Consider the following 15,393-nt stretch of genomic DNA (forward strand, 5'->3'; position numbering starts at 1 on the left):
AATTTGCGCACAGCAAGCTCCCACAAACAGCAATGTGATAATGACCAGATCATTTTTTTTAGTGATGTTGATTGAGGGATAAATATTGGCCAGGACACTGTACAGATATAAAAAGAAAATCTGAAATAAAATCAGAAAATGTTGGAAAAACGCAACAGATAAGACAAAGATAATGGTTTTAGTGAAGGGCCTTTGTGTAAAGAGAATGGAGTGGAAGTTTACAGCTGAAACTAGAATGTGGAAAGTTCAGTGAGTGCAGTCTCCAGAGATTCTAGATATGAGAGCTTAATCTGATAAGCTGGCTTTGGAGAGATAACGCTTCCCCTCACACGTACACGTTACTTTACTGTCTTTTCTTGTTTCAGATACTTGAGTGTGAGTATTATGAAGCAGCTTTGTTGTTGGCAGGATATGTGAGTGTGTGAAAAGAGAGGGGTATAACTATTAAAAGTGTTGGAGTATTGACGAATATGCCCACGTGTCAGAAGAGAGTGCTGTGAACTCAAACTTACAACACTACGGACCAAGAGCTGAAAAGTGGGATTAGGCTGGATAGCGCTCTTACGGCCGGCACAGACACGGTGAGCCAAATGGCCTCCTTCTGTGCTGTAAATGTCTATGATTCAATGATTCTATAACTGAAATTCTATAACTTGTCTGGATGAGTGCAGCTCCAACAACACTCAAGAAGTTCGACACCATCCAGGACTAAGCAGCCCGCTTGATTGGCTCCCCATCCACCACCTTAAACATTCAAACATTCACTCCCTCCACCACCGGCGCACCGTGGCTGCAGTGTGTACCATCTACAAGATGCACTGCAGCAACTCAATTCAATTCAATTCAAATCGCTTTATTGGCATGATAAGGTACATCTTATGTTGCCAAAGCATCGAAAAACATTTATGGTTGAACACATAAATGCAGATCTATTCATACAGTTTATAAACAGATATATCCCTGAGTGTATAAATATACATTCGTATAATTTGTATATACTCTTTTCTTAGGTTTACTGGTTGTCCCTCTGTTTATGGCAACTCACCAAGGCTTCTTCAGCAGCACCTCCCAAACCCGCAACCTCTACCACCTAGAAGGACAAGGGCAGCAGGCGCATGGGAACACCATCACCTGCAAGTTCCCCTCCAAGTGACACACCATCCTGACTTGGAAATATATCGCTGTTCCTTCATTGTCGCTGGATCAAAATCCTGGAACTCCCTCCTAACAGCACTGTGGGAGTACCTTCACCACACGGACTGCAGCGGTTCAAGGCAGCGGCTCACCACCACCTTCTCAAGGCCAATTAGGGGTGGGCAATAAATGCTGGCCTTGCCAGTGACTCCCACATCCCAGGAACGAATAAAAAAATTGAGTATTAATATAGCGGGAGAGTATTGGTTGAGACCTACGCGCCACTCAGTTCCATATCTGAACCGGTCCAAGTGGGGAGGAGCCAAGAAGGGGCTGCAACGTCTCGCTGCAGTTGTGGGGGAGAGAAGGACAATTACACTGCAGATATATCGGCAGTGCCTATTAGTCAGCTGGGAATAGAACAATCGCCTACCCTCTCAGTAGCCGAGGTTACTGTAAAATGAGGGATTATGTACCAAAATAAAAATCACATCAAAAAGTAATGAGGGAAAGAATGTGTATAAGTATTGTGTGAGATACGGTGTGTGTGTGTATATAAAATATGTGAGGTGGAATTCCCTCCCTAAACCTCTCCGCCTCCCTCTCCTACTTTAAGACGCTCCTTAAAACCTGCCTCTTTGACCAAGCTTTTAGTCATCTGTCCTAATATCTCCTTATGTGGCTCGGTGTCAAATTTTGTTTGATAATAGCTCCTGTGAAGCGATGGGATATTTTACTACATTATAGGCGCTATATAAATGGGAGTTGTTGTGTGTGTAGCATGTGTGAGTGAGTTGTGAATGCGTGTCTGTGTGTGTGTTGTGCGAGTAAATTGTGGTTGGAAACAGGTTGTTTGAGGGCCCGGTCTCATTACCATGCTTTGGTGAGCTGCGCACACACACACTGAACACTCCTGCTCCTCCGAGCTCCACAATAAGGTAATTAAAAAACATGCAACTTACCTTTTTGGGTGGGATCCTCAGCGACATGCTGGTTTCACTGCTGAGAACCTGAAAAAACTGACTGGAGCACGTACGGCGCATTCTACGGGCACTTGCAATCAAATTTTACAAAGGGGCCTGAAACAGGCGTAAGGTCCCCCGATTTGCATATGCAATGAGCCCAACAGCCATTTCAGGGGCGCACCCAGACCGCCTGCTGAGCAGCCTGATCCAATATGGCGGACAGGGCACTTCTGCCATGGAGTGAATGCCCGCCATATTGGATCCTTAGTCGCCCATTTTACACCTGCAAAGTTGCCCGATTGAATTTCGAGGCCTAAGCCACCATGACCTTAAAGTTACACTACAGAAACATAAGGGTAATTCATTGATCATGCACTGCCAGCTAGGAGCTGCACTTGAAGGGAGTGTAATTTGGAGACTGGGAGCACTGATTCTCCCACCCTTGCTCCCTTTGAGCAAGGCTTTCTGCTGGGAGTGTGGGTTTGGGAGAATTTACCCGATAGACATTAAAATAGAAGTAAATGTTCATGTCCTTTAGGGAAGGAAACCTGCCATCCTTACCCACTCTGGGCCTATATGTGACTCCAGTCCCACACCAATGTGGTTCACTCTTAACTGCCCTTTGAAGTGACCCAGCAAGCCCCTCGGTTGTATCAAACTGCAGAAGAAGACCCATTGCCACCTCAAGACAACCAACGATGGGCAGTAAATGCCAGCCTTGCCAGTGGCGCCCACATCCCGAGAATAAATAATTTAAAAAATATTATTTAAATGCATTAGGGATTTGTATGCCAATATTCACACAGGAAGGAAAATAGGAAATAGGAGTTCGAGGAGACTATTCAGGCCTTGGAGCCTGTTCCACCATTCAATTAAGAGCATGGCTGATCTGTATCTTATCTCCATCTACCCGCCTTGGTTCCATATCACCTGAATACCCATACCCAACAAAAATCTATCAATCTTCAGTTTTGAAATTTTCAATTGACCCCCAGCATTTTGGGGGAAGTGAGTTCCACAGCATATTTGAAGATACAAGTTTATTGAGAGAAGAGTGTATGTGTGTGGAGTATGTGTTGTCTTTCAAAAGAGTGTAATATATTAAGCAACAAAAAGTGAGGTCACCAGGCAAGTCAATGTCATTTAAATCTTTTTGCAGGATATCAAATGGACTTTCTTGAGTGGCTGCAAACCATACGACCGAACTCTGATTTCCGCAAGCCAGAGTCAAATGGCGTGAGCAAAACAGAGGAACACGGCCAACAAATATTCCGACGGATGTGTTGTAACTCTTCAAACAATTGGTCATCTGTGAGTTGCTCAAGTTTGATTGTTGTATCTATTATTGAGCAATACCTCCACTCTTTCCAAACTGCCTTTTATTAACAACACTCGCAAATCTTCCATGGCACTGCTTGTGGCAAGTCAGGGGAGGCGCTGCTTTATAAGGACGGGCACTTGATACCATGATGGGGTTGAGCTTCCTCGCCATCCTCTAACATGAGTCAGACGATGTGCTTTACCCAAGTACTCCACTTGGTTGAACACAGCTGTTTTTCCAGGTTCAGTTGTTCTAAATATTGTGGATGAGCATGAGGCCTAACTACCCCCAGGGAAATATAATAGCAAAATACTGCAGATGCTGGAAATCTGAAATAACAACAGAAAACGCTGAAGGGACTTAAGTGAAATGAGTTTCAGTAATTTCAACATTATACCCAGTGGGAAAACTGTAATACAAGTGCAGTGGAGCTCTGAGCCTGGGGGTTAAAGCACATTGTTTGGCCAAAGTAGAGGGAGTATTAAATAAAAACAGAAAATGCTGGAAATACTCAGCAGGTCAGGCAGCATCTGTGGAGAGAGAAACAGAGTTAACGTTTCAGGTTTGGGACCCTTCGAAGGGTCATCGGCCTGAAACGTTAACTCTGTTTCTCTCTCCACAGATGCTGCCTGACCTGCTGAGTATTTCCAGCATTTTCTGTTTTTATTTCAGATTTCCAGCATCCACAGTATTTTGCTTTTGTATTAGAGGGGGTATTACTCTGCGTGCAACTGCTACACCCTGACAAAGAAATGCCCCAGGCTGACAATGGGAGGCTGAGATGGAATGTTCCACAATCTCCAGCATTTCTCTGGGGCTGGGCGGTGGTAGCACAGCAAGTGATCAAAATAAATACGCAGCAACCCCAGTAAGTGGGAGCGAACTTTAGGCAAAGAATAATACAGCGCCACTAAGTGATGCCTCGGCCTCCCAAGATATTTATATTTCTGCTAATTTACAGGAAGGCATTCTGATTTCTATCCTCCATTTCATGGTGCGAAAAGTTATTTCAATTTAAATTGACTTTATGTTTATTGTGCAGTTTGTTACAAAGGGTTGACGGTGGATAGGCAATGGCAAACATTCAAAGACCGAATGGATGAACTACAGAATTTGTTAATCCCAGTTTGGCATAAAAATAAAACAAAAAAGGTGACCCAACCGTGGCTAACAAGGGAAATTAGGGATAGCATAAGGTCCAAGGAGAGGGCATATAAATTGGCCAGAAAAAGCAATAATCCTGAGGATTGGGAGCAGTTTAGGATTCAACAAAGGAGGACAAAGGGATTCATTAAGAAAGGGAAAATAGAATATGAGAGTAAGCTTGCAGAGAACATAAAAACTGACTGTGAAAGCTTTTATAGATATGTGAAGAGAAAAAGATTGGTGAAGTCAAGCATAGGTCCCTTGCAGTCAGAATCGGGGGAATTTATAATGGGGAACAAAGAAATAGCTGACCAACTAAATACATATTTTGGTTCTGTCTTCACAAAGGAGGACATAAATAACCTCCCAGAGATGCCGGGGAACATAGGGTCTGATGAAAGGGTGGAACTGAAAGAAATCAGTATTTGTAGGGAAATGGTGTTAGGAAAATTGATGGGACTGAAGGCCGATAAATCCCCAGGGCCTGATAATCTACATCCCAGGGTACTTAAGGAAGTGGCCCTAGAAATAGTAGATGCATTGCTGGTCATCTTCCAGAACTCGATAGACTCTGGAACGGTACCCATGGATTGGCGGGTAGCTAATGTTACCCCACTATTCAAAAAAGGTGGTAGAGAAAAGGCGGGGAATTATAGACCGGTAAGCTTGACATAGGTAGTGGGGAAAATGCTAGAGTCCATTATAAAAGATGTAATAGCAGAGCACTTGGAAATCAGTGACTGGATCGGACAAAGTCAACATGGGTTTACAAAAGGTAAATCATGCTTGACTAATCTACTGGAATTTTTTGAGGATGTAACTGGTAAAATAGATAAGGGAGAACCAGTGGATGTGGTGTATTTGGACTTTCAGAAGGCTTTCGATAAGGTCACGCATAAGAGATTAGCGTGCAAAATTAAGGCACATGGGATTGGGGGCAAGGTATTGACTTGGATAGAGAACTGGTTGGCGTACAGAAAACAAAGAGTTGGAATAAACGGGTCGTTTTCTGAGTGGCAGGCAGTGACTAGTGGGGTACCGCAAGGATCGGTCCTAGGACCCCAGCTGTTCACAATATATATTAATGATCTGGACGAGGGAATTGGATGTAATATCTCCAAATTTGCAGACGACACAAAGCTGGGTGGGAGGGTATGCTGTGAGGAGGATGTCGTGAAACTCCAGCACGATTTGGACAGGTTGGGTGATTGGGCAGAAACATGGCAAATGCACTATAATGTGGATAAATGTGAGGTTATCCACTTTGGTGGCAAAAACAGGAAGGCAGATTATTATTTGAATGGCAATAGATTGGGAGAAGGGGAAGTGCAAAGAGACCTGGGTGTTCTTGTGCACCAGTCGCTGAAGGTAAGCATGCAGGTGCAGCAGGCGGTTAAGAAGGCAAATGGTATGTTGGCCTTCGTAGCAAGAGGGTTCGAGTACAGGAACAAGGATGTCTTGCTACAGTTGTACAGGGCCTTGGTGAGACTGCACCTTGAGTATTGTGTGCAGTTTTGGTCGCCTTACCTGAGGAAGGACGTTCTTGCCATGGAGGGAGTGCAGCGAAGATTCACCAGGCTGATACCTGGGATGGCAGGAATGACGTATGAGGAGAGATTGTGTCGATTGGGCTTATACTCACTGGAGTTTAGAAGATTGAGAGGGGATCTCATCGAAACCTATAAAATTCTGTCAGGCCTGGACAGACTAGATGCAGGAAGGATGTTCCCGATGGTCGGGGAGTCCAGAACCAGGGGTCACAGTCTAAGGATAAGGGGTAAGCCATTTAGGACAGAAATGAGGAGGAATTTCTTCACCCAGAGAGTGGTGAACCTGTGGAATTCTCTGCCACAGAGGGCGGTGGAGGCCAGTTCATTAAATATATTCAAGAAAGAATTGGATATATTTCTTGAGGCTAAAGGGATCAAGGGATATGGGGAGAAGGCAGGGACAGGGTACTGAATTTGGATGATCAGCCATGATCTCATTGAATGGCGAAGCAGGCTCGAGGGGCCGAATGGCCGACTCCTGCTCCTATCTTCGATGTTTCAATGTTTCGATGTTTCTCTGTTTCGATGTTTCTCTGTTTCGATGTTTCTGTGTTTCGGTGTTTCGGTGTTTCTGTGTTTCTCTGTTTCTCTGTTTCGATGTTTCTCTGTTTCGATGTTTCTCTGTTTCTCTGTTTCTATGTTTCTAATACTGCAACTGCTGACATTTGCGTAGATGTATTACTGTAACATTAGTGTTTGAATGTTATAACGATTATAAGCTGAAAACTGATAGAATCAGCCCGCTCAGAGACACGCACCTCCGGGGACCCGACAACACTTGACATTTCTGGTGGGACAACTGTCAATCTTCTTGTTTTCAAATTGAAATTACTCAGAGAGATACGCCAGTTAATAAATACTGCAAAGGGTTTGTCGAGTATTTCATTTGTTTTTAATGATTATGATGCACATTATTTACAAATAAAGTTTAACACTGAAAGAAATGGAACAAAGAGAATGGGGAAAGTGGTTTAATTTTTGCAAACAGTTTTCATTAACACTGCTGAGTAAGTGCTGGTGTTGTAGTTTAGCATTAATATAACTAATAGCGAAAGCAACTTTTAGCAGCATCAAGACAGTAACCAGCCTTTTCTGGTGGCACTAGAGATTTGCTCTATCCTGCGATACATGTCAGGGTCAATGTGATTTCCTGGACTAGATTCGAACCCGGGTCCCTGGCGCTGTGAGGCAACAGTGCTAACCACTATGCCACCGCGCTGCCCGGGTCAGGGTCAATGTGATTTCCTGGACTAGATTCGAACCCGAGTCCCTGGCGCTGTGAGGCAACAGTGCTAACCACTATGCCACCGTGCTGCCCGGGTCAGGGTCAATGTGATTTCGATGGTCTAAGGGTGGGCGGAGATTAAGTTTCTAGAACTTTATTCCCTAATTGGCCTGAGCTTTTAATCTGTTTATCTCCTCTCTCCCAGGAGATGAATGGCTCTCGGTGGGTAGGGAGTGTCTCTGTGGTGATGGATAAGGCAACATTAACGACTGTATGGGACAGACTAGATGGACGAGTTGACCTTTTCCTGCCCAGCATTTGCATATGTTCGTAAACGGGTCTTTTTTTAATTCATTCACGGGGTGTGGGCGTCGCTGGCATTTATTGCCCATCCCTAATTGCCCTTGAGAAGGTGGTGGTGAGCCGCCTTCTTGAACCGCTGCAGTCCGTGTGGTGAAGGTACTCCCATAGTGCTGTTAGGGAGGGAGTTCCAGAACTTTGACCCAGCGACGATGAAGGAACGGCGATATATTTCCAAGTCGAGATGGTGTGTGATTTTGAGAGAAACTTGGAGGTGATGGTGTTCCAATGCACCTGCTGCCCTTGTCTTTCTAGGTGGAAGAGGTCGCGGGTTTGGGAGTTGCTGTCGAAGAAGCCTTGGCGAGTTGCTGCAGTGCATCTTGTAGATGGTACACACTGCAGCCATGGTGCGCCGGTGCTGGAGGGAGTGAATGTTTAAAGTGTTGGATGGGGTGCCAATCAAGCAGGCTGTTTTGTCCTGGATGGTGTTGAGCTTCTTGAATGTTGTTGGAGCTGCACTCATCCAGGCAAGTGGAGAGTATTCCATCACACTCCTGATTTGTGCCTTGAAGATGGTGGAAGGCTTTGAGGAGTCAGGAGGTGAGTCACTCGCTGCAGAATACCCAGCCTCTGACCAATTGGACATTCTTCCTGTGCGAGACTGAGTGCTGCTATGCTATTCCACCACTGAAATAGTCATAATCAAGTCCAACTGTGTTGAGATACACATTATGGATAGCAACCAGGAGCAAGAGTCCATCCGGACCTCTCCCACTGTTGCCCCAGCTAACTCAGCAGAAAAGATATCTGTATGTGTAAATGCCACACCATATGGCTTATTTAGGGAGGGGGTTAAATAGACCATTAGAGGCTGTTTCAACAGCTCACATATAGAGAGACTATCTGGAATCAATGCTGTTACATTAAAGTATTTTTCCCCATGTCTCTCAGCTCCTCTACTGAAAGTACTTACACTTGCTGGGGTACATTTCCATGGGTGCCCAATTGTGTTTATTTGTGCGAGACTCTAGATAGTGCGAGCCAGTAAGCTATTTGACCATGGAGGGAAGCACAGCAGAGCCTGATCTTTTCCTCACATGCTCAATTTCCAGCAGGAGCCACTATGGAGCAATCAAGAGCAAGAAACATAGCTGCTTTTTCCGAGCCCTAGCTGAGGCTAATTGCAGTGCCCTATTCACCTTGGTTTCTCAATGTATTTTTATTTAAACTGCTATCGCCGTAGAGATAAGCTAACTCAACACCGACCAGGGGTAAAACCTGGGACTTTCTTGTTGCAATGGCCCAGTACCACCTTCTTCTTAGGCAGGCCCTCGGAACCGAGGATGACTTGCTTCCACATTAAAAATGAGTTCTCAGGTGACTGATGAGTCCAATGCGGGACCTACAGTCTCTGTCACAGATGGGGCAGACGGTGGTTGAAGGGGCGGGTGGGTGGGGTGCTTGGGTTGACGTGCGCTGCCTGCGCTTGGCTTCCGCTTGCTCCCGGCGAAGAGACTCGAGGTGTTCAGCACCTTCCTGGATGCTTCTCCTCCACTTTGTGCGGTCTTGGGCCAGGGATTCCCAGGTGTCAGTGGGGATGTTACACTTTTTCAAGGAGGCTTTGAGGGTGTCCTTGAAGCGTTTCCTCTGCCCACCTGGGGCTCTCTTGCCGTGCCGGAGCTCCGAGTAGAGCGCTTATTTTGGGAGTCTCGTATCGGGCATGCGGACGATGTGACCCGTCCATCGGAGCTGATCGAGCGTGGTCAAAGCTTCGATGCTGGGGATGTTGGCCTGAACAAGAACACTGACGTTGGTGCGCCTATCCTGCCAATGGATTTGCAGGATATTGCGGAGGCAGCATTGGTGGTACCTCTCCAGTGTTTTGAGGTGCCTGCTGTACATGGTCCATGTCTCTGAGGCATACAGCAGGGCGGGTATCACTGCTGCCCTGTAGACCATGAGCTTAGTGCCGGGTTTGAGGTCCTGGTCTTCAAACACTCTCTTCCTTAGGCGACCGAAGGCTGCACTGGCACACTGAAGGCGGTGTTGGACTTCATCGTCGATGTCTGCCCTTGTTGACAGTAGGCTCCCGAGTTATGGAAAGTGGTCCACGTTGTCCAAGGCCTTGTCGTGGATTTTGATAATCGGGGGGCAGTAATGTGTGGTGGGGGCAGGTTGGTAGAGGACATTTGTCTTACGGATGTTTAGTGTAAGGCCCATACTCTCGTACGCTTCGGTGAAGGTGTTGACGATGGTTTGGAGTTCGACCTCCGAGTGAACGCAGACGCAAGCGTTGTCTGCATCGACGACAGAGGATGGGACGACCTTGGATCTGGACTGGAGGCGACGGAGGTTGAACAGTTTCCCGTTTGTTCTGTAAATTAGCTCCACTCCAGTGGGGAGCTTACTGAGGGTGAGATGGAGCATTGCAGCAAGGAAGAGCGAGAAGAGCGTTGGTGCGATGACACAGCCTTGCTTGACCCCGGTTCGTACGTGAATTGGGTCTGTGGTGGAACCGTTGGTCAGGATCACGGCTTGCATATCGTCGTGAAGCAGGCAGAGGATGGTGACAAACTTTTGAGGGCAGCCGAATTTGAGGAGGACACTCCATAATCCCTCACGGTTGACAGTGTCGAAGGCCTTTGTGAGATCAAAGAAGGCCATGTACAGCGGTTGGTGCTGTTCCCTGCATTTCTCTTGTAACTGACGTGCGGTGAAGATCATGTCCATTGTGCCCCTTAGTGGGCGGAATCCGCATTGCGACTCTGGGAGGAGCTCTTCGGCCACTGGGAGAAGGCAATTGAGGAGGATTCTTGCGATGACTTTCCCTGTGGCAGACAGCAGGGAAACTCCTCTGTAATTACCGCAATCGGACTTGTCACCTTTCTTGAAGATGGCCACAATTACTTCTGAAAGATAGTGTTGGCACCATAACTGCAGAAAATATGTTTTTTATTAGTATACAGGAAAAACATGCTAGTAAATCAACACAGAGGAAATAATACAGGAGACAGAGTTCTGCAGCCCCTGTGCTGAGTGTTTGGGATGCCCAGCCCCAGACAGGCAGAAATCTTTTGACGATCCCACCGAGATCACCTCACTAACTCCATCTGGAGGATTACCTCAAATTATGCGAGAAACAAACCATCATTCAGGTAGCACTTTTCACAGCCACATGAGGGCCCAAAGAGTTTGACAGACAACCAATTACTTTTGCGGTATCGTCACTGTTAGGTAAGAAAATGCAGCAGCCAAAATGCACACAGACAACAGTGAAATGACCAGTTAATCTGTTGTGGTGACTGGCTGAGGGATAATTGTTGGACAACAAATGGGGAGAAAACCTTTTCTTTTATGTCCACCTGAACAGGTCTTGGATTAACGTCTCATCCAAAAGACGGCGCGTCCAACAACACAGCCCTCCCTCGGCACTGCACTGGAGTGTCAGCTTAGATTATGTGCTCCAGTCCTAGAGTGGGGTTTGAAACTACAAATTTCTGACTCAGATGACAGTGTTACCGCTGCAACAAGCTCACGAATTTGTTACAAACACTTTCCTGTGCAGATGAATCAGCAGAAATTTTATAGGCAAATCATATCATTGTGATATACTTGAACAAATTAGTATTGAGAGGGAGGAGGTACTAGCGGTTTTAGCGGGCTTAAATCCTTAAAAAAGGTGGCCCTGAGCTCCTGACACACATACATGCCTTCCTCCTAAAAATATGGCAGCAGGAAGAAATTCCACAAGATCTCAGAGACGCTTTGATTGTTACTATCTTTAAAAAGGGGGAAAAGTCGGTGTGTGGTAACTGCCGAGGTATCTCCCTTCTTTCTTCCACAGGAAAAGTGCTTGCCCGTGTCCTTGCTAACAGACTTTTGCCATTATCTGAGGAGGTGCTTCCGGAGTCGCAGTGTGGTTTCCGACCATCCAGAGGAACAGCTGATATGATCTTCACAGCACGTCAATTACAGGAGAAATGCCGTGAACAAAAGCAACCACTGTTCATAGCTTTCATAGACTTAACTAAAGCTTTTGACACCGTCCACCGCCAGACTTTGGCATATTTTGTCTACGCTTGGTTGCCCCGATAAATTCATCTTAGTTCTGAGGCTGCTACATGACAACATGTCCACAGCAGTTCTCAGCAGCAGCGGTTCTATTTCAGAGCCCTTGACAGTTGAGACAGGAGTAAAACAGGGCTGCATCATTGCTCCAACCCTTTTTGCAATGTTCATCTCAGTTATCCTCCATCTCATCGGCAATGATCTGCCCATCGGAATTCAAATCCTTTACCGTACTGATGGCTGACTTTTCAATCTCAACAGGCTTAAGGCCAAGAGCAAAGTCTCCATCACTACCATTATGGAGTTACAGTATGCAGATGATAACGCCATCACAGCTCTTTCCGAGCATGATCTACAAAACACCTTGAATGCTTTTTCCAGAACCTACAAACTTCTGGGCCTCACCATGAATATAAAGAAAACCCAGGTGCTCCACCAGCCATCACCTAATCAGCTTGCAACTCCTCCCTCTATAAAGATTGAGAATAACACCCTTGAAAATGTCAACACCTTTCCATATCTTGGTAGCCATTTATCCTCCAAAGCTGACATTGATTCTGAAATCCATCACCGCCTGAGTTGTGCAAGTGCAGCCTTTTCTAAACTGAGGAGGAGAGTCTTTGAAAATCAGGACCTCCAAGTCCAAACTAAAATTCTTGTATACAAAGCCATCATCCTTCCCACCCTGTTATATGGAGCTGGAACCTGGACTATGTACAGTAGACATCTCAAAGCCTTAGAGCAATACCACCAACGCTCTCTATGCAAAATCTTGAGGGTCAGCTGGGAGGACAAGCGTACCAACTGGAGTATACTTGAAGAGGCCAATATCTACAGCATCACTACGCTCATCATGCAGCATCAACTCCGGTGGATTGGACATGTCATTCGCATGTCAGACTCACGTCTCCTAAAACAGGTTCTGTACTCCCAGTTGAAGGAAGGGCAGAGGTCTCCTGGTGGTCAAAAGAAGCGTTACAAAGATAACATCAAAGTAATCCTTAAAAAGTTCCATATCGATATTAATAACTGGGAGGAAATCGCACTGGACAGAGACAATTGGAAAAAATGCATCCACAACGGTGCCGCACTACATGAAAAAAATCTCCAGCGTGCCGCTGAGGATAAACGCCAGCGCTGTAAGGAGAGACAACAACTTAAGAAGACCCATACTCCAGTCACTACCAATAGTCTTACATGCCCACACTGTAGTAGAGTCTGTGGATCTCGGATTGGCCTCCACAGCCACCTGAAGACCCACAAGTAGATGACTGATGAAGGACATACCATACTCGAATTCGAGTGGTCGCCGATGACTAGCGGTTTTAGCAGGCTTAAAAGTGGATAAATCCCCAGGCCCTGACGGGATGTATCCCAGGCTGCTGTGTGAGGCAAGGGAGGAGATTGCAGGGACTCTGACACAAATTTTCAGAACCTCTCTGTCCACAGGGGAGGTGCCAGAGGACTGGAGAACAGCTAACATAGTACCATTGTTCTAGAAGGGTAGTAGGGATAAACCAGGGAATTACAGGCCAGTGAGCCTAACATCAGTGGTAGGGAAATTATTGGGAAAAATTCTGAGGGACAGAATTAGTCTCCACTTGGAGAGGCAAGGATTAATCAAGGATAGTCAGCATGGCTTTGTCAGGGGGAGATCATGTCTGACCAATTTCATTGAATTTTTCGAGGGGGTGACTAGGTGTGTGGATGAGGGCAGTGCAGTTGATGTAGTCTATATGGACTTCAGTAAGGCTTTTGACAAAGTCCCACATAGGAAACTGGTTAAGGAGGTAAGAGCCCATGGGATCCAGGGCAATTTGGCACATTGGATCCAAAATTGGCTTAGTGGCAGGAGGCAGAGGGTGATGGTCAAAGGTTGTTTTTGTGACTGGAAACCTGTGTCCAGTGGTGTACCACAGGGATCGGTGCTGGGTCCTTTGCTGTTTGTAGTGTACATTAATGATTTAGATATGAATGTAGGAGGTATGAACTGTACAAAATGCTAGTTAGGCCACAGCTGGAATACTGTGTGCAGTTCTGGTCGCCACACTATAGGAAGGATGTGATTGCATTGGAGAGGGTGCAGGGGAGATTCACCAGGATGTTACCTGGGCTGGAGCGCTTCAGCTATGAAGAGAGACTGGACAGGCTGGGGTTGTTTTCCTTAGAGCAGAGAAGGCTAAGGGGGGACCTGATTGAGGTGTACAAAATTATGAGGGACATAGATAGGGTAGATAGAAAGGAACTTTTCCACTTAGTAGAGGGGTCAATAACCAGGGGGCATAGTTTCAAGATAAGGGGCAGGAGGTTTAGAGGGGATTTGAGGAAAAACTTTTTCACCCAGAGGGTGGTTGGAATCTGGAACTCACTGCCTGAAAGGGTGGTAGAGACAGGAACCCTCACAACATTCAAGAAGCATTTAGATGAGCACTTGAAACACCATAGCATACAAGGCTACGGACCAAGTGCTGGAAAATGGGATTAGAATAGACAGGGCTTGATGGCCGGCGCGGACACGATGGGCCGAAGGGCCTCTTTCTGTGTTGTATAACTCTATGAAAGGCGCGTCCAGTGACAATGGTGCTGGCAGTAGCGGCGTCCGCTGTTGACAACACACTGACATTGGTGGTTCTATCGGTGGTAGGGGTTGGCATCAGTGGTTTCTGCAATCAACAATGTGTTGCTGAAAGGGGTTTCTAACCCTATCACCAACCCGCAGCCCTAATGCTAACCCATTACCCTAACTTCAACCACTAAGCTCTATATCACGTGTCACCAATAGTGCAATCAATAAGTTTTTGAGTAGGTTTACGGACTCCCAGGCCGCCTGCCTTTTTTGCGGCCTAGAGGAGTCCGTCGTCCATGTTTATATAGAGTGTGAGAGGTTGCAGCCCCTCTTCCATTATTTGAAGGGGCTGCTCCTCGATTTTTGGTTACATTTCAGTCCCACGCTTCTGATCTTCGGTTACTCGGTGCGGAGGGGAGCGGGCGGGTCGGAGGACCTCCTCATAGGACTGCTCCTGGGCCTGGCCAAAGTGGCCATTAACAGGTCCAGGCAGCGGGCGGTCGTTCAGCCCGATTGCCTGCCTCTCTTCCGCGGCTATGTTCGCGCCCAGGTGGCCCTGGAGATGGAGCATGCTGTGTTCGCCCCACGCTTGAGGCCTTCCGAGACCGGTGGGCGCCACGGGGACTGGAGTGCATCATCACCCCGGCCAATGTAATTTTAATTTAATTTGTTAAGTTTTATTTGAAGTTTTATTAATTTACAGCTAATTGGTTCTAACCAAAAGAGCAATAGTGCAATGCAGGTCGGCCACGTTGTCAATAATCATTGCGAAACAGATAAAACACAAATGATTCAGGTTGCTTCCTGGCATTCCTAACTAAACAGTAATTCTAACATGTACATGTGTGATTATATGTTTAATAATTTAATATATGTTGCTAAGCACCATTACGTGCAGTGTGTTGGAATACAATATATATGTAATAATATGTTGCAACTTGGTGGCACTTTGTGCTACTTACATAACGGTGACGATGGAAATTTCCAAATGTTCTGTTTTTTTCTCCAATTGTATTTCCATGAGTCTTTTCATTGTAAGTCTAGTTATAAATTAAACACCCATCAGTGTTTGACATTCTAGAGGGTTTTGCTGGATTAGATTACAGGCATGGAGGTTG

The 15,393-nt window shown here is 46.1% G+C and overlaps 1 protein-coding gene across 1 annotated transcript in view; it reads right to left on the reverse strand.

Annotated features, from left to right (window-relative positions):
- LOC147107974 (unconventional myosin-IXb-like) overlaps positions 1 to 2,177 on the reverse strand; it is a 141,581-nt gene extending 139,404 nt beyond the window's left edge. The window contains 1 exon segment of the mRNA XM_086005980.1: positions 2,097 to 2,177. Within this exon segment, the coding sequence (XP_085862106.1) occupies positions 2,097 to 2,177 (81 nt within the window).
- Between the last annotated feature and the right edge of the window lie 13,216 nt (positions 2,178 to 15,393).

The sequence above is a fragment of the Somniosus microcephalus genome, chromosome 13 (genome assembly GCF_052327205.1).
Source record: "Somniosus microcephalus isolate GS21.2 chromosome 13, FLI_Smic_1.0, whole genome shotgun sequence".
Lineage (NCBI taxonomy): Eukaryota > Metazoa > Chordata > Chondrichthyes > Squaliformes > Somniosidae > Somniosus > Somniosus microcephalus.